Source organism: Pristiophorus japonicus, chromosome 8, assembly GCF_044704955.1.
Source record: "Pristiophorus japonicus isolate sPriJap1 chromosome 8, sPriJap1.hap1, whole genome shotgun sequence".
NCBI lineage: Eukaryota > Metazoa > Chordata > Chondrichthyes > Pristiophoridae > Pristiophorus > Pristiophorus japonicus.
The window spans coordinates 107017930-107034983 of NC_091984.1; the positions used below are offsets into that span (position 1 = coordinate 107017930).

Sequence of the window (17054 nt, forward strand, 5' to 3'; positions counted from 1 at the left end):
ATGTTTCCAGGGATGAGGGTCTTCAGTTATGTGGATAGACTGGAGAAGCTGGGGTTGTTCTCCTTAGAGGAGAGACGGTTGAGAGGAGATTTGATAGAGCTGTTGAAAATGATGAGGGGTCTAAACAAAGTAGATAGAGAGAAACTGTTCCCATTGGCGGAAGGGTTGAGAACCAGAGGACACAGATTTAAGGTGATTGGCAGAAGAACCAAAGGTGACATGAGGAAAAACCTTTTTACGCAGTGAATGGTTAGGATCTGGAATGCACTGCCTGAAAGGGTTGTGGAGGCAAATTCAATCGTGGCTTTCAAAAGGGAATTGGATAAGTAACTGAAGGAAAACATTTGCAGGGCTACGACAACGGGCTACAGGGAGTGGGACTAGCCGAAGTGCTCTTGCAGAGTGCGACACGGGCTCGATGGGCCGAATGGCCTCCTGTGCTGTAACCATTCTATGGGCTCAAAATTGGCCCACATGTTTTTTCGGCGTACTCACTAGAGATGCGCCGACTTTGTGGGTTGAAAACGGCGCCGAAAAGATGTCTCCAGATTCTGGCTGCTCTGTGGCCTCTCCCATGGCTTGGCGCTGTGTGCTCTGTTGATTAGGGGGCGGAGCTAGGACCCTGCACGAAAACCAGTGCCGGTAGCTCAACGCATGCACACTGGAGGTTTCGCGCATGCGCAGTAGCTCCTGCCCCCAACCATGCAGCAGCATGGAACCTGATGCATCCCGCCCCTATACCAGGCCGAGTGGCCTCACGATGCACGCCGGGCTGCTGGAATAGTCAGAGAGCGAGAGTCAGAGTGAGTGTCAGAGTCAGTCAGTCAGAGAGAGAGAGAGAGAGAGAGAGTGTCAGTAAAATACCCAGTGGAAGTAGAGGTTCCATGTCTCCTTTGGCAGTTTATCTTGGAAGTCATTTTCTGCTTGGATGTCGGCGGCCTGTGCTCTCCCCGTCGTCCCGCACCTATCCCCGGCCAAGTGGCCTCCCGCAAGAGCCGGCCCGCTGACTTCCCGGGCCGAGTTTTGATAGGAAGATAGGACTTAGTTTCTATTTTTATTTCTTTTTGATGTTTTTATGCTTCTTGAATGTGCTTTGCAAGGTCCTCTCCGCTTCCCTTCCCGCTCCTATCTCTGGCCGAATGGTCTCAGATGTACCTACCTGCGCTGATTTCTTAACTCTCCGCAAGGGTTTTCAGTGCGGCCACAAGTGGCCACATATGCTGGCCTAAGTTAGTTTGGGACAACTATTAGCTGTCCACAATGGCTAAATGGCGTAAGTGGCTAGTAACGCCCCCTTTTGGAAAAAAAAACTAAACTTAAAAAAATCCTAACTAACTCACTTACACTGGCGCAACTTGAATGTGCAAAATGGGGATTTTTAAGATACTCCAGAAAAATCAAGTTGTTCCAAAAAAAATGGAGCAACTCCTGGCCAATTTTGAGCCCTATGATTCTATGCTCCGACTGCCTGTTTTATCCCATGGACTTCAATTTTGCTAACAAATCTATTATGTGGTACTTTATCAAATGCCTTTTAAAAGCCCATGTACACAACATCTTCTGCATTGCCCTCATCCACTTTCTTGGTTACCTCATCAAAAAACTCAAATCAAATTAATCAAACATGACTTGCCCTTAACAAATCCATGCTAATTCTCCTTTTAGTCCGTGCTTGTCCACATGGCTGTTAATTTTCTCCCGGATTATTGTCTCTAAAAGCTTCCCCATCACCAACATTAAACTGACTGGCCTGTAATTGTCAGGTTTATCCTTCTCTCCTTTTTTGAACAAGGGTGTAACATTTGCAATATTCCAGTCCTTTGAGACTGTTCCTGTATCTAAGGAGGATTGGAAGATTGTGGCTAGCGCCTCTGCAATTTCTACCCTTCCTTCACAAATCTAGGATGCATTCCCATCCAGACTGGGTGACTTATCCACTTTATGTACTGCCAGCCATTCTAGTACCTCCTCTATCTATTTTTTTTATCTCATCCAGTATCCTGGCAACCTCCTCATTTACTGTAGCTTTGGCAAAGTCCTCTTGCAAAGTATTCATTCAGTAACTCAGCCATGCCTTTTGCTTCCACCAATGGATCCCTATTTTGGTCCCTAATCAGCCCCACCGCTCCTCTGACAACTCTTTTATTGTTATTATGCCTACAGAAGACCTTTGGATTCCCTTTTATGTTAGTCACCAATCTATTCTCGTACTGTCTCTTTGCCCCTCTTATTTCCTTTTTCACTTCTCTACTTTTTATATTCAGCTTGTTTCTCTTTTGAATTATCAAGCGGACATTTGTCAGATGCCCTCCTTTTCTGCTTGATCCTACTTTCTAACTTCATCATCATCTAGGGAACTTTGGCTTTGGCTGCCCTCCCTTTCCCCCTTGTGGGAATGTACTTAGACTGTATCCGAACCATCTATTTATAAGCTTCCCATTGCTCTGTTACATTGCTGCCTACCAGTCTTTGACTCCAATTTACCTGGTTTTATTCTAGATTTCTTGTCCTTCTCCATAACTAATTTAAACTATACAATACTATGATCATTATGCCTGAGATGCTCCCCCACTGTAACATTCTCCACTTGACCCACTTCATTCCCCAGGAGTAGATCCAGCAATGCCTCTTTCCTCGTTGAGCAGGAAACATACTGATCAAAAAAATTCTGCTGAACACACTTCAGAAATTTCTCCCTTGCGCTGCCCTTAACACAATCACTGCCCCGTTCAATATAGGGGTAGTTAAAGTCTCCCATTATTACTACTATATAGTTTATGCACTTCTCAGTAATTTCCTTGCACATCTGCTCTTCTATCTTCTTCCCACTATTTGGTGGCCTATAAAAGATACTAAATAGCGTGATAACTCCTCTATTGTTTCTCAAGGACATCCTCTCTTTCTAGCACTGTAATATTTTCGTTAATTAAAACTGCTAGCCTCCCTTTTCCTTCCCTCTTTCCTGAATACCTTGTACCCAGGAATATTAAGCATCCAATCCTCCCCTTTTTTGAGCCAAGTCTCAGTTATTGCCACTGCATTATATTCCTTCTGGCTTCTATGTCGTGTTGTTGCTCCGAGAGATAGCATCATTTCTAAAAGTGTTAGATTACTGTTATTTATTTATCTATTGTTAACTAAATTTGCTTGATCGTCTATAAAGTCTGAAACAAGGTCTGATGTGATGCTCTGCTCTTTTTGCAGATGGGAGGCATAGGGTAATTCCAGTAGCTAAAATAAGAAACAAAGATTGTCCCGGGCACATTGCCAAATGTTTACCTGGAAACCGAGGCTAGTGAAAATGCTTTCACGGTAATAGGGAGTTAGAGCACACCTACAAGAGTAATGAAAAAGATGGAAGCCAAAAAATCTAGACTATAAATAGAAAATATGTAAAAATGTTGGAGCAGGATCTGCTGCTTCTGAAACTTATTTTGCTAGTTGTTGATGAAAGACTAATTGGTCTGTAATTATTTATTGTCTCTCTTGAAAATAAGTGCCACATTGGCTTAATTCCAATTGAATGGGACCTCCCCCTATTTATTGAGTCCTCCATGCTGACTGTTAGCATTTCGTAGAGTCATGCCTTGTCTCATTTAGCATCCCCTGGTATATAACATCCAGTATTGGATTTTAGCCCCTAAATCTGGACATCTATGCAAATGATATCAAAATCATTAGGCTTACCTGTTAAATTTTCCTTTTCTTCCATCCTCAACCAGGTGTTCAACTTTGAAATTCCTGATGCATTTCACTCTATTTATAGTCCAGCATCAACAGATAAAAATAGCACGATGGAGATGGTGGCTGAGAAAATTGTAACACTGTGTGCAACTTTGGATGAAAATCCTGGAGTGCGATACAGAAAGGAGCGCGGAAATGATTACAGGTCCATTTTGACAATTTTAGAGTGTAGATGAACTCTTTGTTCTCCTTGATTTAATAGATGATGAATGAATTGTACTATCAAAATTTAGTTTCCATTTTTTTCCGTGTGTGTGATGGTGACTCTGTAATCTATTCTATGACTACACATTTAATTTGGACTACCTGAAACCAGCAAAGTTCGAATGCATGAACTTGATTTAAATTATGTTATATAGTTTCATTGGGTGCCATTTCATCTCTGATTCCCAATGGCTCTTGGTAAATTTCTTGCCCTCTGTGCAGTTGAGTCATATAAAGCTGGTCAGTGGTTCTATTACCCTTTATGCTGTTAGCAATTGCCTTGTTTGAGAACAGCTGTCATTGGCCTCAGAATCCCTGGCCTAGGAGAGGAAAATCAGCTAGGGTGCCTGTTTGCATGTATGGACATTGGATAAGGACAGGATCAGGTTTCCTGTGAATGCTCCCTCATACAAGTGAAGGCGTGCCAACGCTCACACCCTGTCTCAGTTCACAGATGAAGAATGGCCACTTGTGCAAGGTGTGTCTGGCTTCTGTGGCCACGTACCCCAGCATGAGACAGCATCATCTGGCTGGGAGATAATTGGAGAGCAAAGGAAAAGATTCTTTGGTATTAGCATCCAAAAAACCATCTTGGGAAACGTTGCTGTGTGGTAGGATGTGAGCAAGTACTTATAATGTACTGCACTCACTTCTTGTCTCTGTCATGCTGAGGCTCTGCCTTTTCCCATAGGGAACGGAGAAAATCAGGTGGTGAGTCACCTACCCATGCTGTTTGTACACACAGGCAACTGGCTCGAGTATCATTGCAGAGACTTGGGAGCAGATTATCCATTTTGTCAGTCAGGGAATTGCCTAGTGAAGAGGATTACTAAAAAGAGATACATAAAATGGGGCAAACTACATTCTCTACTGCCCAAAAATTGTAGGGCTCTGTTGCTAAGTACACAGACTGCATTGTACAAACTGAACCTTGGCCCACCTTGATGTGTATGACTCAACTGTACATAGGGCAATAAATTTGCTAACAGACATTGGGAACCAAAGTACCATTTAACCATGTAAATGAGATAGAAAGGAAAACTTTTATGAAGAAAGGAAGCTAATTGGGAGGTACATCAATTACTAGAAGTTAAGGGCCCAAGTTTCCACAGGATAAAAAACGGGCGCCCCCCCGAGCTGGGCGCCCGTTTTTCGCGCCTAAAACGGCGCCAGAAAAAAACCGCGGTATTCTCGAGCGCTTTGCAGCTCCTTGTCTGTTTGGCGCGGCGCCCAGGGGGGGCGGAGCCTACACTCACGCCGATTTTGTAAGTGGGAGGGGGCGGATACTATTTAAATTAGTTTTTTTCCTGCCGGCAACGCTGCGCGTGCGCGTTGGAGCGTTCGCGCATGCTCAGTGTGAAGGAAACATTGGCACTCGGCCATTTTGTAGTTCTTTGTAGCTGTTTAATTTTTGAACATTTTTTAATAAAAGCACATTGCCATCAGCACTGAGGCTTCCTGCAGCCTTCTCACTGTCTCCTTCCCCTCCCCACCCTCCACGGCAACAAGCCGCTGTCTCCTTCCCCTCCCTCCCCTGCGCGGCAACAAGCCGCTGTCTCCTTCCCCACCCTCCCCCTCTCCACGGCAACAAGCTGCTGTCTTCTTCCCCCCCCCTCCCTCCACGGCAACAAGCCGCTGTCTCCTTCCACCCCCCCCGCACGGCAACAAGCCGCTGTCTTCTTCCCCTCCCTCCCCTCCCTCCATGGCAACAAGCCACTGTCTCCTTCCCCTCCCTCCCCTCCCTCCACGGCAACAAGCCGCTGTCTCCTTCCCCTCCCTCCCCTCCACGGCAACAAGCCACTGTCTCCTTCCCCTCCCTCCCCTCCACGGCAACAAGCCACTGTCTCCTTCCCCTCCCTCCCCTCCCTCCACGGCAACGAGCCGCTGTCTCCTTCCCCTCCCCACCCTCCACGGCAACAAGCCGCTGTCTCCTTCCCCTCCCTCCCCTGTGCGGCAACAAGCCGCTGTCTCCTTCCCCTCCCTCCCCTCCCTCCACGGCAACAAGCCGCTATCTCCCTCCCCTCCCTCCACGGCAACAAGCCGCTGTCTCCTTCCCCTCCCTCCCCTCCGCGGCAACAAGCCGCTGTCTCCTTCCTCTCCCTCCCCTGCGCGGCAACAAACGGCGGTTTCCTTCGAACGATGGCTGAAGCACTTTCACACAGGTAGGAAGATGGTTTATTTAATCTTTTCTTTGCTTATAAATGTTTATTCAGGTTGGATTTATTTGTATAATATTTGTAGAAGTATAAATAAGGATTGATTGTAGAATTTAATGACTTCCCTCCCCCCCCCCCCACCTCGTTCTGGACGCCTAATTTGTAACCTGCGCCTGATTTTTTAATGTGTAGAACAGGTTTTTTCAGTTCTACAAAAATCTTCACTTGCTCCATTCTACTTTAGTTTGGAGTACGTTTTCACTGTGGAAACTTTGAAATCAGGCGTCAGTGGCTGGACACGCCCCCTTTTGAAGAAAAAATTCTGTTCTAAAGTAGAACTGTTCTACCTCACTAGAACTGCAGAAAAAAAAATGTGGAGAATTGCGATTTCTGAGCTAGTCCGTTCTCCAACAGTTGCTCCTAAAAATCAGGCGCAAATCATGTGGAAACTTGGGCCCTAAATGTGTACTTTCTACTAATTTCAGAATAAGGGGTTGCCCATTTAAGACAGAAATGAGGAGGAATTTCTTCTGAGGGTCGTGAATCTTTGGAATTCTCTACCCCAGGGAGCTGTGGAGGCCGGGTCATTGAATATATTTAAGGGGAAGATAGACAGATTTTTGAGCAATAAGGGAGTCAAGGGTTATGTGGTGTGGGCGGGGAAGTGGAGTTAAGGGCAGGATCAGATCAGCCATGATCTTATTGAATGGCGGAGTGGGCTCAAGGGGCCAAATGGCCTACTCCTGCTCCTATTTCTTATGTACTGAATAATTTTGGGTGTAGCATTCTACTCGTGGATTATCATCTTTTAACAAAACTAATGTAGCTGTTAATTTGAATGTTTGTTGCCAGGATTGCAGATTTAACTCAGTTATACCATTTCATTATGTGTAATACCTGTAGTTAACTAACTTACTAAAAGATTGAACTTTAAAACTTGTTTTGCTTGTAGTTGCTTTCTAATAGAACACGGATTGGAATCTACTGTTTGACTTGGTTCCTATTTGTTGACCCCAGATTGTTAGTTCACAAAATAAACATGGATGAGGAAGCCTCTTTAGGTCATAATTCATGTATCAAAAATGACCCTAAAGTGCTTTCAATCAACTATTATCATTTGTTGAGCACAAATTGTAAATGAGCAACTGATCCCACCTCCACCCATATCCTGTGTAAATACAAAAGAAAGAAAGACTTGCATTTATATAGTGCCTTTCACAACCATCGGACGTCTAGAAGCGCTTTACAGCCAATTAAGTACTTTTGAAGTGTAGTGACTGTTGTAATGTGGGAAAGGGCTTTCCGTGGTGGTGGGAAATCGCTTGTAGCGGATCTGTCGCCTGTTATACGCCATGCCTCATTTTCCTTTCCAATTACCTTAGTGGGAGGGAAATCCAGGCAGGGTATATGATGGGCAGCCAATCCATTAGAGGTTGTTTTCCGCCGTCACTGAAAGTTAAATTTGGTCCTAGCAATGACTCAGAATATTCAAAAACGGAATTAAAAACAAAATGCAGGTCGTTCTGCATTTGAAAAAAAAAATTGGTTGACTTAAATTATAACTTAGCTATAATTGGACAGAACATTACTGATGAAGGCTCACACCTAAAATATGGTCTTTTTCCGATGCTCACTGACTTGCTGTCCGTTACCAGTATTTTCTGTTTTTATTTAAGATTTCAGCGTCGTTTGACTGCTCCATTGGTCGTGTAAGCTTTCGCTGTTTTCTTCTACAGTCTTGTTTTATGCGTTGGCGTTATTTAGTTATTAAGGTGTTGCAGACCATCAGAACAAAATGTAGTGACTGAGAGTTATTTGCCCAACAAAAACTGATTAATAAAAGATGAAACTTTATTTATAATTTGGTTTGAACAATATGCGAGCTTCTGTGGTGACTTCTAATTTCTGACTAATTTCTGACAAGGTTGGAAGATGAGATGGATCAGAGTTTTCTTTCTCTTCCATCCTGATATTGTTGTCATTGTACCTAGGGCCACTGGAAATAATGCAGAGATTCTTGCACATACGGTAGAGGAAAAGTTGGCAGAACATTACAAAATAGATGAGCAATGCAATGTAAAGGTATGAAATGTGTAGAAATTAATAAATTGTGATTTAAATCTAAAAAATGTTCAATTGCTCAGTTTGATGGAAGAATGCTGGGGCAAACTTATTGGTTGAGTGTCTCTTGCAGCATATCAGTCCCCTTACATGCGGTTGTCAAGCGTGTCGCAGCTTAGGATCAGATGGGGCCTTTGGTGCTTTGTGGGTTGAGCTCACCACTGAGATTGGGGCTACAACAGCTTCAGTATAGCTTGGCTCCACAACCATTGCCTAACCCCAAACTTATTTTATCTTAACCGTAGATGAGTTGTAATATCCCCCCTCCCCATCATTCAGATCTCTCTCCAACCGAACGACAAATGGTATATGCGTCTTACTACTTCCACACCCTATCATGAGTGACATCCTAGCCATATTTTGGCCGGCAGTACACCAACTGTGGATGCCAGTACACTGATCTGATGAGAATGTGAATACAGACTGCTGTACACTCTAGGTGCCACATGTTTCACATCAAAAGTGCTTGTGTGACATGGGACAAAGTGTAACAGGGCTGATCAGGACACTGGACTGGATGGTATACAGACTCAATGAGTCCTCTCTAAGGCAGTTTGAAATTTAAGTGTGTGGGGGGGAGGCTGGTACTTGTTGATTATTTACCTGTATGAGTATGTTAATAACTATTTTGTGGCGTGTAATATTTCAGGGAAAAACACAGTCACAGCTTTTGATAATTGACCGTGGCTTTGATCCAGTGTCGACGATCTTACATGAGCTAACCTTTCAGGCCATGGTATATGACCTAGTTCCAGTTGAAAATGATGTTTATAGGTAAGAACTGCAGAATATTTTTAATACGGTACTGCTCTGATACAAACATCTCGGAGTGGGGATGGGGGGTGGGGGGGAAACCACAAAATAATTAATGGGAAAATATTACAGCCTGGAGTTTCCGAAGGGGCGGAATCAGGAAAGTGCACCCAGTTTTGTTGAGGTGAAGTTACATCCAAGCTTTCACTCAAACTCATTTGCATAAACCTAAATGTAAAATCTCCCATGAATCAGCACAACTCAAACAATCCAGTGGATTATTGACTGGAACGTGGCTTGAAGATTACTGAATTAAACTTATTTAAACTGAAAATGTGTTCAAATTATTGCTGCAACTGAAGAACCAGGCAATCTGTGGTTTCAGTTGACTGCTGGTCACAGGTCTTTTGTACCAAAGGCATATCAATTGACTGCATTTGAACTCATTTAAACTGAATTTAAAGTAATTGTAACATCAGTATGAGAAACACGGGAAAGTGGAGTTGAGGTCGAAGCTGAGCCATGATCTTATTGAATGGTGGAGCAGTTTCAAAGGGCCATATGGCCTTTTCCTGCTCCGAATTCTTTTGTTCTTATGGGCGTAACTCGCATTTTAAATGTTGCAGTCTTTTGCGTTTATTCAGTCGATGCCGCTCAGATTGAACTGATATCTCGGTGGAAAACATGCGGAAACTCCAAGCCGACCAATTTTCCTGGCTTCCCCCCCCCCCCCCCCCCCTCTCAGTATGTTGATATTTGTTGAACTAGGGTTGTTATCTCTCTCTTGTACCTTTTTCAAATGGTGCATATAGGTTTGAGTTTTATTTTATCATCAATTCTGTTCAAAAGCTTTTCCTGGTCAAAAACAAAACACTGGTTTTTGTGGTCAGAAAGCCTCAGATCTAATCATGGAAAAATAGGGAAAGAACAAATAAAACATTTTAAAGTAAATAAACAAACTATCTTCACAAAGTATAATGTTAAAAAGAAGCTGGCTTTGGTTTCTTCCTCAGCACCTCCTCTGCCATAAAACTTTGTTTCATTGTCTGAATGTGACACAAGCACTGAAACGATGTTGGATTCTAGTGTTACCTGTTGGTTTGCTACTTCTTGCATCATTGAGAATTTGCAGTCTGTCAGTGTTGTTGTTTTTGCGTTAATCAGTTTTAACCTTAATTTTGGACTTCATATTCTGGGGTAGTGGGTTTAAAGCATAAAATCATTATTCCTATGTCATCCTTGTTCATGAAGGTTGGTAGTTAGGTGATCACATGGGATCTCACAACTCGGTCTGATTCATTCCTCACCTGACATTGATTATATCAGCTCTGCACTGGTAAACTTGCTGATTGATTGGGGAGTGTGATTCTCTGAATTACAATGCAATGAATTTTTATTCTATGGTAAAGGAATGACATTAAATCCTGTTTTCATTTTAATTTTAATAGGTATCAAACAAAGGATGAATCCACATACAAAGAGGCGCTTTTGGATGAGGATGACGGACTCTGGGTGAAATTACGACATTTACATATTGCCGAAGTTGTCGAGTATGTATAAGCCGCTTCTGTATGACTTTGAAATATTAAAACATTGCAAATGTCTTCTCTCTTCATGGTCTATACAAGATGTAAAAAGTGTCTGATTATCAGTACCCTTTTGGAGCTGATTGCCACCAGTAATGTGTTGGAGCTGTCTGACACACAGCCCCATGGTACTATTTAACCAAAGCTTTTGCTGTGATACCGTTTATATTTTGAAGGAAGTAAATGTACAAAATAAAATTTGGAAAATTTGGTTTTGGATAAAAGACATTTGAAAAAACAGCCAACAAGATATAAGTTAAACAAAACTACTTCCAACAGCGATCCCCATGTTACGGTTTGTGCTGCTAGTTGACTGTGTGTTTGTGTAATATATAAATATAATGAAATAAATCAGCTTTCAGATAGTGTAATGGGGACGCCTCACCGGACTGTAGTTTAATGCACCACAATCTCTGGCCTATCCCCAATGGCTGTCATTCCCTCAATGCCAGAGAAGCTCTTCTGTAAGGATATCACTTGTTCTTGTGCACCTTTCATGATGATGTATAAGGCAGTCTTCGATTTGTCGATGAGCTTAGTTTGAAACTTTAAAGATTTGCTATCAGGAGTTTTTAAACTTACAGATTTATATTTTAATAATATACAATCAACAAATTCTGGGTTTGTATACCTTTTTACTTTGGTATTTATAAAATCTTTCATCTAATGTATCTGTCACACAGCAGATGTAGTTGGTTGCAAATTTTTTTGGGGGAAAATAAAGAAAGCTATTTGTTGAACATGCTGTCCAGTTCTGCAAAGGTCCCTCACCAAACAATTAAGTGCCAATTAACCTGGAGCCTTATTTACTTAACAACAATTAGACATTGATGCCTTAAAGGAACACAGCTATACCGTAACAGCAGAATAATACACTGCCGATTGTATTGTATAACACTCCTATCCTATTAAATAGTCATCTGACTTACTGTGAGCAATACCACCGGAGATCTGGTGTTCTTTTAAAACCCATGGAAAGGGACTGGAGCACAACACTGGTAGGCCATGGTTCACTGCTCAGAGTCTTCACATTGTGACTGCCCAATTGCTGTTGTCATGTTAGGTGGAAGGTAGGTGCTTTCTCAAAGAGATGTAAAGAGAAATTAGAGGGAGAGCCATCCTGGAGTTATGCATATTAGGATAAATCAAATCTATAATTGGTGAAGGACTTGGAAATGGTTTCCTTTGTGGACCGGAGAGGATTGTAAATATTGTTCTTAACGGTTTAGTAAGACAAAACTACTTCTGCAGTTTAAAAACAAACTACAATAAAAATGATCTAGTAGAGCGCTGTGTTTTTTTTGGGAGGAAGGGAGAGAGAGAAAAACACGTTTGATGTATTCCTCTCCTCTCCCCCGCCCCTTGCTGATCTTCTCTCCCTCCCCACCCCCCCTCGCCCCTTGCTAATCTTCTCTTCCCCTCCGCCCCTTGCTGATCTTCTCTTTCCCCCCCCCGCCCCTTGCTGATCTTCTCTTTCCCCCCCCCCCCCACACCCCTCCCCCTTGCTGATCTTCTCTTTCCCCCACCCCCCCTACCCCTCGCCCCTTGCTGATCTCTTGGTGCCAGCTATAGGAACCCAGACATCTCTAAGGAGAAAGAGAATTCAAAGAGCCTGTTATCATTTGGCATCATAAATGGTATGAGCAGGGAAGAAGAAATCTGCTTTAATATCTTTTGCAAAATTGCAGAGTCTACAACAGCTGATGTAATGTTGCAGTTAGCGTAGATTTGCGATCACTTTAATGGAGGCCTTTTAGTTGACTGGTTGAATAATGTGTTATTATAAAGTACAATTAGCTGTAGTAATTTGGTTCTGGTCAGTCATTGTTTTGACTTTTTTCTGCCAAAATGGTGAAGCAGCCACCATTGTTGCTGTGGTATAAATTATCTGATAACTGCTGACCTGAAATGCATAGAGATTTAGTCATAGAGCTGTGAGCCTCAAGCTGAAGTTGTATTGTAATACTGAAAGAAAGATTACGGTCATTAAATATTCATTCTTTAAGATATCAGCCAATAAATCACAGTAACAGCCAATGATGTGCAATAAAGTAACCATCCCAACAAAAGTATTTGATTTAAAAACAAAAATAAAATTAAAGCATTGAAGACCTTTTTTGGTTTGGGAGAAAACAGTGCATCAGTTGTCACAATGTTCCATACAAGTGACGTATTTTTTTATGGAGATGTTGCTTCTTTTAAGTAGTTAATCATTAATTAGCAATCAAATTATTAAAATTTGATCCCAGTAGGATTAGTCTGCAATTTGATTAAATTAATCCCAGCTTTTAGCAGGGGCAAATGCTAAAGATATAAATTCTTTTGACATTTAAAAAGTAAGCATTTTATGAACTTTTTTTAAATAGAAAAATACCCAAGTTGGTAAAGGAACTTTCCAAAATCAGCAAGACAACAGAAGGAAAAGTAAGTATTTATGCAAATTTTATATAATTAGCATTCCATGAGCTTTACATCGTGAGATTCCCCAAGGAGTTAGACTGACAGGTGAACCAGCATTGAGGAATGGTCACAGCCTGCCATTTTCATTGCCCCACCATTGCCAGCATGATTGGCACTGCAGGTATAGCTTCTGTAATTCAGACAGGTGTGTGTCCTCACCTGCTGTCCCTGGATCAAGGCTAGCATAAGAAGTTTGAATGTCGATCCCACCTGCTGGTAATCTCTACATCTAGTACTTCCAAACCAGTACCACTCCTGCGTGCATGTTCCTGGGTCAACTGCTTTTGGAGCACTGAAGGGGGAAGCAAATATCTCAATACCTTTTGTAGTTTCCATTCTTGTTTCTGCTCCTAAATGACCGAGCTACCAGAGAAAATAGTTTCTCTGTATCTACCCTGTTGAATCCCGTTATCATTTTAAACACCTCGATTTGATCACCTCTCAACCGTCTAAACTCAAAGGAGTACAAGCCAAGTTTTTTCAACCTGTCGTCATACTTTAACCCTTTAGTCACCGGTATCATTCTGGTCAATATGCACTGTACCCCCTTCAAAGCCAGTTTCTGGTTTCCAAGTCACAAGGGAGAAATTGAAAGTGCAGAGAAGAGCCATAAAGCTGATTCCCTGTGTCTAAGGTGTAAACGATGAGGAAAGACCAGAGACACTTTTCAGCGTGGGCAGGAAGCATTTGAGAGTTGATCTTTGTGGTATATAAGCTAACTAAGGAAATGGAAAAATTGAATTTGGAATATTTGATAATATTACATGTATGGAAAAGCAGATGAGAATCCGGGAATATTTCAAGAAACCATTAGATGCTGGAAGGGGATTTTAATATGAATGGATGAACTAAGATGAGCTGAATCACCTTCCTCATCTGTAATGATCTTGTGAAATAAAGATCTTTTATTCCAACTGCTGAATTGCAGTCTCTTCATAAGCCTCCCAAAATTGCAGCAATGTAAAGTACATCAGCCAACTGCCAAATGTGGGTAGCTATAGTTTCCCAGTCTTCAGATGAAAACTCATTTAATTATGCTTGCTTGTGATTTTACTGAAACATTTTTGTCTTCCAGGTTACCCTAAGTTCTTTATCTCAAATGATGAAAAAGTTGCCTAACTACCGAAAACAAAAGAACAAGGTATAAAAGAATGTTGCATTGACTTCTATGTATTGTACAATATATTATCGTGAGATAATGGCCTGGATTTTGCGGTGGTAATGACGGCGAAACTGTCAGCGTTCACCGGCACTGTGCCCCTGAAACTGACAGCATCTTCAGGATTTAGCCCGTGCGCAGATAAACATGGAAATCCAGAAGTTGCGGGCAGTCAGTCCCTGCTTCGCCATAGGTTGCGCTGTGGAACTCCCCAGAGCCAGCAATCAATTCAAATCACCCTGAAGGACGGAAACGTCCCCTATTATGCCACAATATCATTGTTCAACGCCCCCCCCCACCCCCAAAAAAAAGTTTAAACAGCACACTGAATACTGAAGAACCATTCTGTTCCTCAAAAACAAATTTTATATTTGTGAAATTTCAAATTTCTTCATTAATATGATTAAACATAGAATCATAGAAAATAGGTGCAGGAGTAGGCCCTTCAAGCCTGCACCACCATTCAATAAGATCATGGCTGATCATTCCCTCAGTATCCCTTTCGTGCTTTCTCTCCATACCCCTTGATCCCCTTAGCCATAAGAGCCATATCTAACTCCCTCTTGAATATATCCAATGAACTGGCATCAACAACTCTCTGCGGCAGGGAATTCCACAGGTTAACAACTCTCTGAGTGAAGAAGTTTCTCCTCATCTCAGTCCTAAATGGCCTACCCCTTATCCTAAGACTGTGTCCCCTGGTTCTGGACTTCCCCAACATTGGGAACATTCTTCCCACATCTAACCTGTCCAGTCCCATCACAATCTTGTATGTTTCTATGAGATCCCCTCTCATCCTTCTAAACTCCAATGTATAAAGGCCCAGTCAATCCAGTTTCTCCTCATATGTCAGTCCTGCCATCCCAGGAATCAGTTTGGTGAACCTTCGCTGCACTCCCTCAATAGCAAGAACGTCCTTCCTCAGATTAGGAGACCAAAACTGAACACAATATTCCAGGTGAGGCCTCACCAAGGCCCTGTACAACTGCAGTAAGACCTCCCTGCTCCTATACTCAAATCCCCTAGCTATGAAGGCCCAACATACCATTTGCCGCCTTCACCACTTGCTGTACCTGTATGCCAACTTTCAATGACTGATGAACCATGACACCCAGGTCTCATTGCACCTCCCCTTTTCCTAATCTGCTGCCATTCAGATAATATTCTGTCTTCATGTTTTTGCCCCCAAAGTGGATAACCTCACATTTATCCACATTATACTGCATCTGCCATGCATTCGCCCACTCACCTAACCTGTCAAGTCACCCTGCAGCCTCCTAGCGTCCCTCTCACAGCTCACACCGCCATCCAGCTTAGTGTCATCTGCAAACTTGGAGATATTACACTCAATTCCTTCATCCAAATCATTGATGTATATTGTAAAGAGCTGGGGTCCCAGCACTGAGCCCTGCGGCACTCGACTACTCACTGTCTGCCATTCTGAAAAGGACCCGTTTATCCCGACTCTCTGCTTCCTGTCTGCCAACCAGTTCCCTATCCACGTCAGTATATTACCCCAATACCATGTGCTTTGATTTTGCACACCAATCTCTTGTGTGGGACCTTGCCAAAAGCCTTTTGAAAGTCCAAATACGCCACATCCACTGGTTCTCCCTTGTCCACTCTACGAGTTACATCCTCAAAAAAATTCCAGAAGATTTTCAAGCATGATTTCCACTTTCATAAATCCATGCTGACTTGGACCGATCCTGTCACTGCTTTCCAAATGCGCTGCTATTTCATCCTTAATAATTGATTCCAACATTTTCCCCACTATTGATGTCAGGCTAACCGGTCTATAATTACCCACTTTCTCTCTCCCTCCCTTTTTAATAAGTGGTGTTACATTAGCTACCCTCCAGTCCATAGGAACTGATCCAGAGTCGATAGACTGTTGAAAAATGATCACCAATGCATCCACTATTTCTAAGGCCACTTCCTTAAGTACTCTGGGATGCAGACTACCAGGCCCCGGGGATTTATCGGCCTTCAATCCCATCAATTTCCCTAACACAATTTCCCGCCTAATAAGGATATCCTTCAGTTCCTCCTTCTCACAAGACCCTCGGTCCCCTCGTACTTCCGGAAGGTTATTTGTGTCTTCCTTCGTGAAGACAGAACCAAAGTATTTGTTCAGTTGGTCTGCCATTTCTTTGTTCCCCATTATAATTTCACCTGAATCAGACTGCAAAGGACCTACGTTTGCCTTCACTAATCTTTTTCTCTTCACATATCTTTAGAAGCTTTTGCAGTCAGTTTTTATGTTCCTGGCAAGATTCTTCTCGTACTCTAATTTCCCCCTCTTAATTAAACCCTTTGTCCTCCTCTGCTGAATTCTAAATTTCTCCCAGTCCTCAGGTTTGTTGCTTTTTCTGGCCAATTTATATGCCTCTTCCTTGGATTTAATACTATCCTTAATTTCCCTTGTTAGCCATGGTTGAGCCACCTTCCTCGTTTTATTTTTACTCCAGACAGGGATGTACAACTGCTGAAGTTCATCCATGTGATCTTTAAATGTTTGCCATTGCCGATCGACTGTCAACCCTTTAAGTATCATTTGCCAGTCTATTCTGGCCAATTCACGCCTCAAACCATTGAAGTTACCTTTCCTTAAGTTCAGGACCCTAGTTTCTGAATTAACTGTGTCACTCTCCATCTTAATAAAGAATTCTACCATGTTATGGTCACTCTTCCCCAAGGAGCCTTGAACAACAAGATTGCTAATTAGTCCTTTCTCATTACACACCACCCAGTCTAGGATGGCCAGCTCCCTAGTTGGTTTCTTGACATATTGGTCTAGAAAACCATCCCTAATACATTCCAGGAAATCCTCCTCCACCAAATTGTTAACAATTTTTGTTAGCCCAATCT

The 17054-nt window shown here is 42.5% G+C and overlaps 1 protein-coding gene across 2 annotated transcripts in view; it reads left to right on the forward strand.

Moving 5' to 3' along the window:
- LOC139268699 (syntaxin-binding protein 3-like) overlaps positions 1–17054 on the forward strand; it is a 75412-nt gene that overhangs the window by 39245 nt on the left and 19113 nt on the right. For both annotated transcript variants that reach the window (XM_070887270.1, XM_070887271.1), the window contains 6 exons: positions 3723–3889; positions 8096–8186; positions 8875–8999; positions 10427–10528; positions 12931–12988; positions 14100–14165. In XM_070887270.1, coding sequence (XP_070743371.1) covers positions 3723–3889; positions 8096–8186; positions 8875–8999; positions 10427–10528; positions 12931–12988; positions 14100–14165 — 609 coding nt within the window. The remainder of the gene's footprint in view (positions 1–3722; positions 3890–8095; positions 8187–8874; positions 9000–10426; positions 10529–12930; positions 12989–14099; positions 14166–17054) is intronic.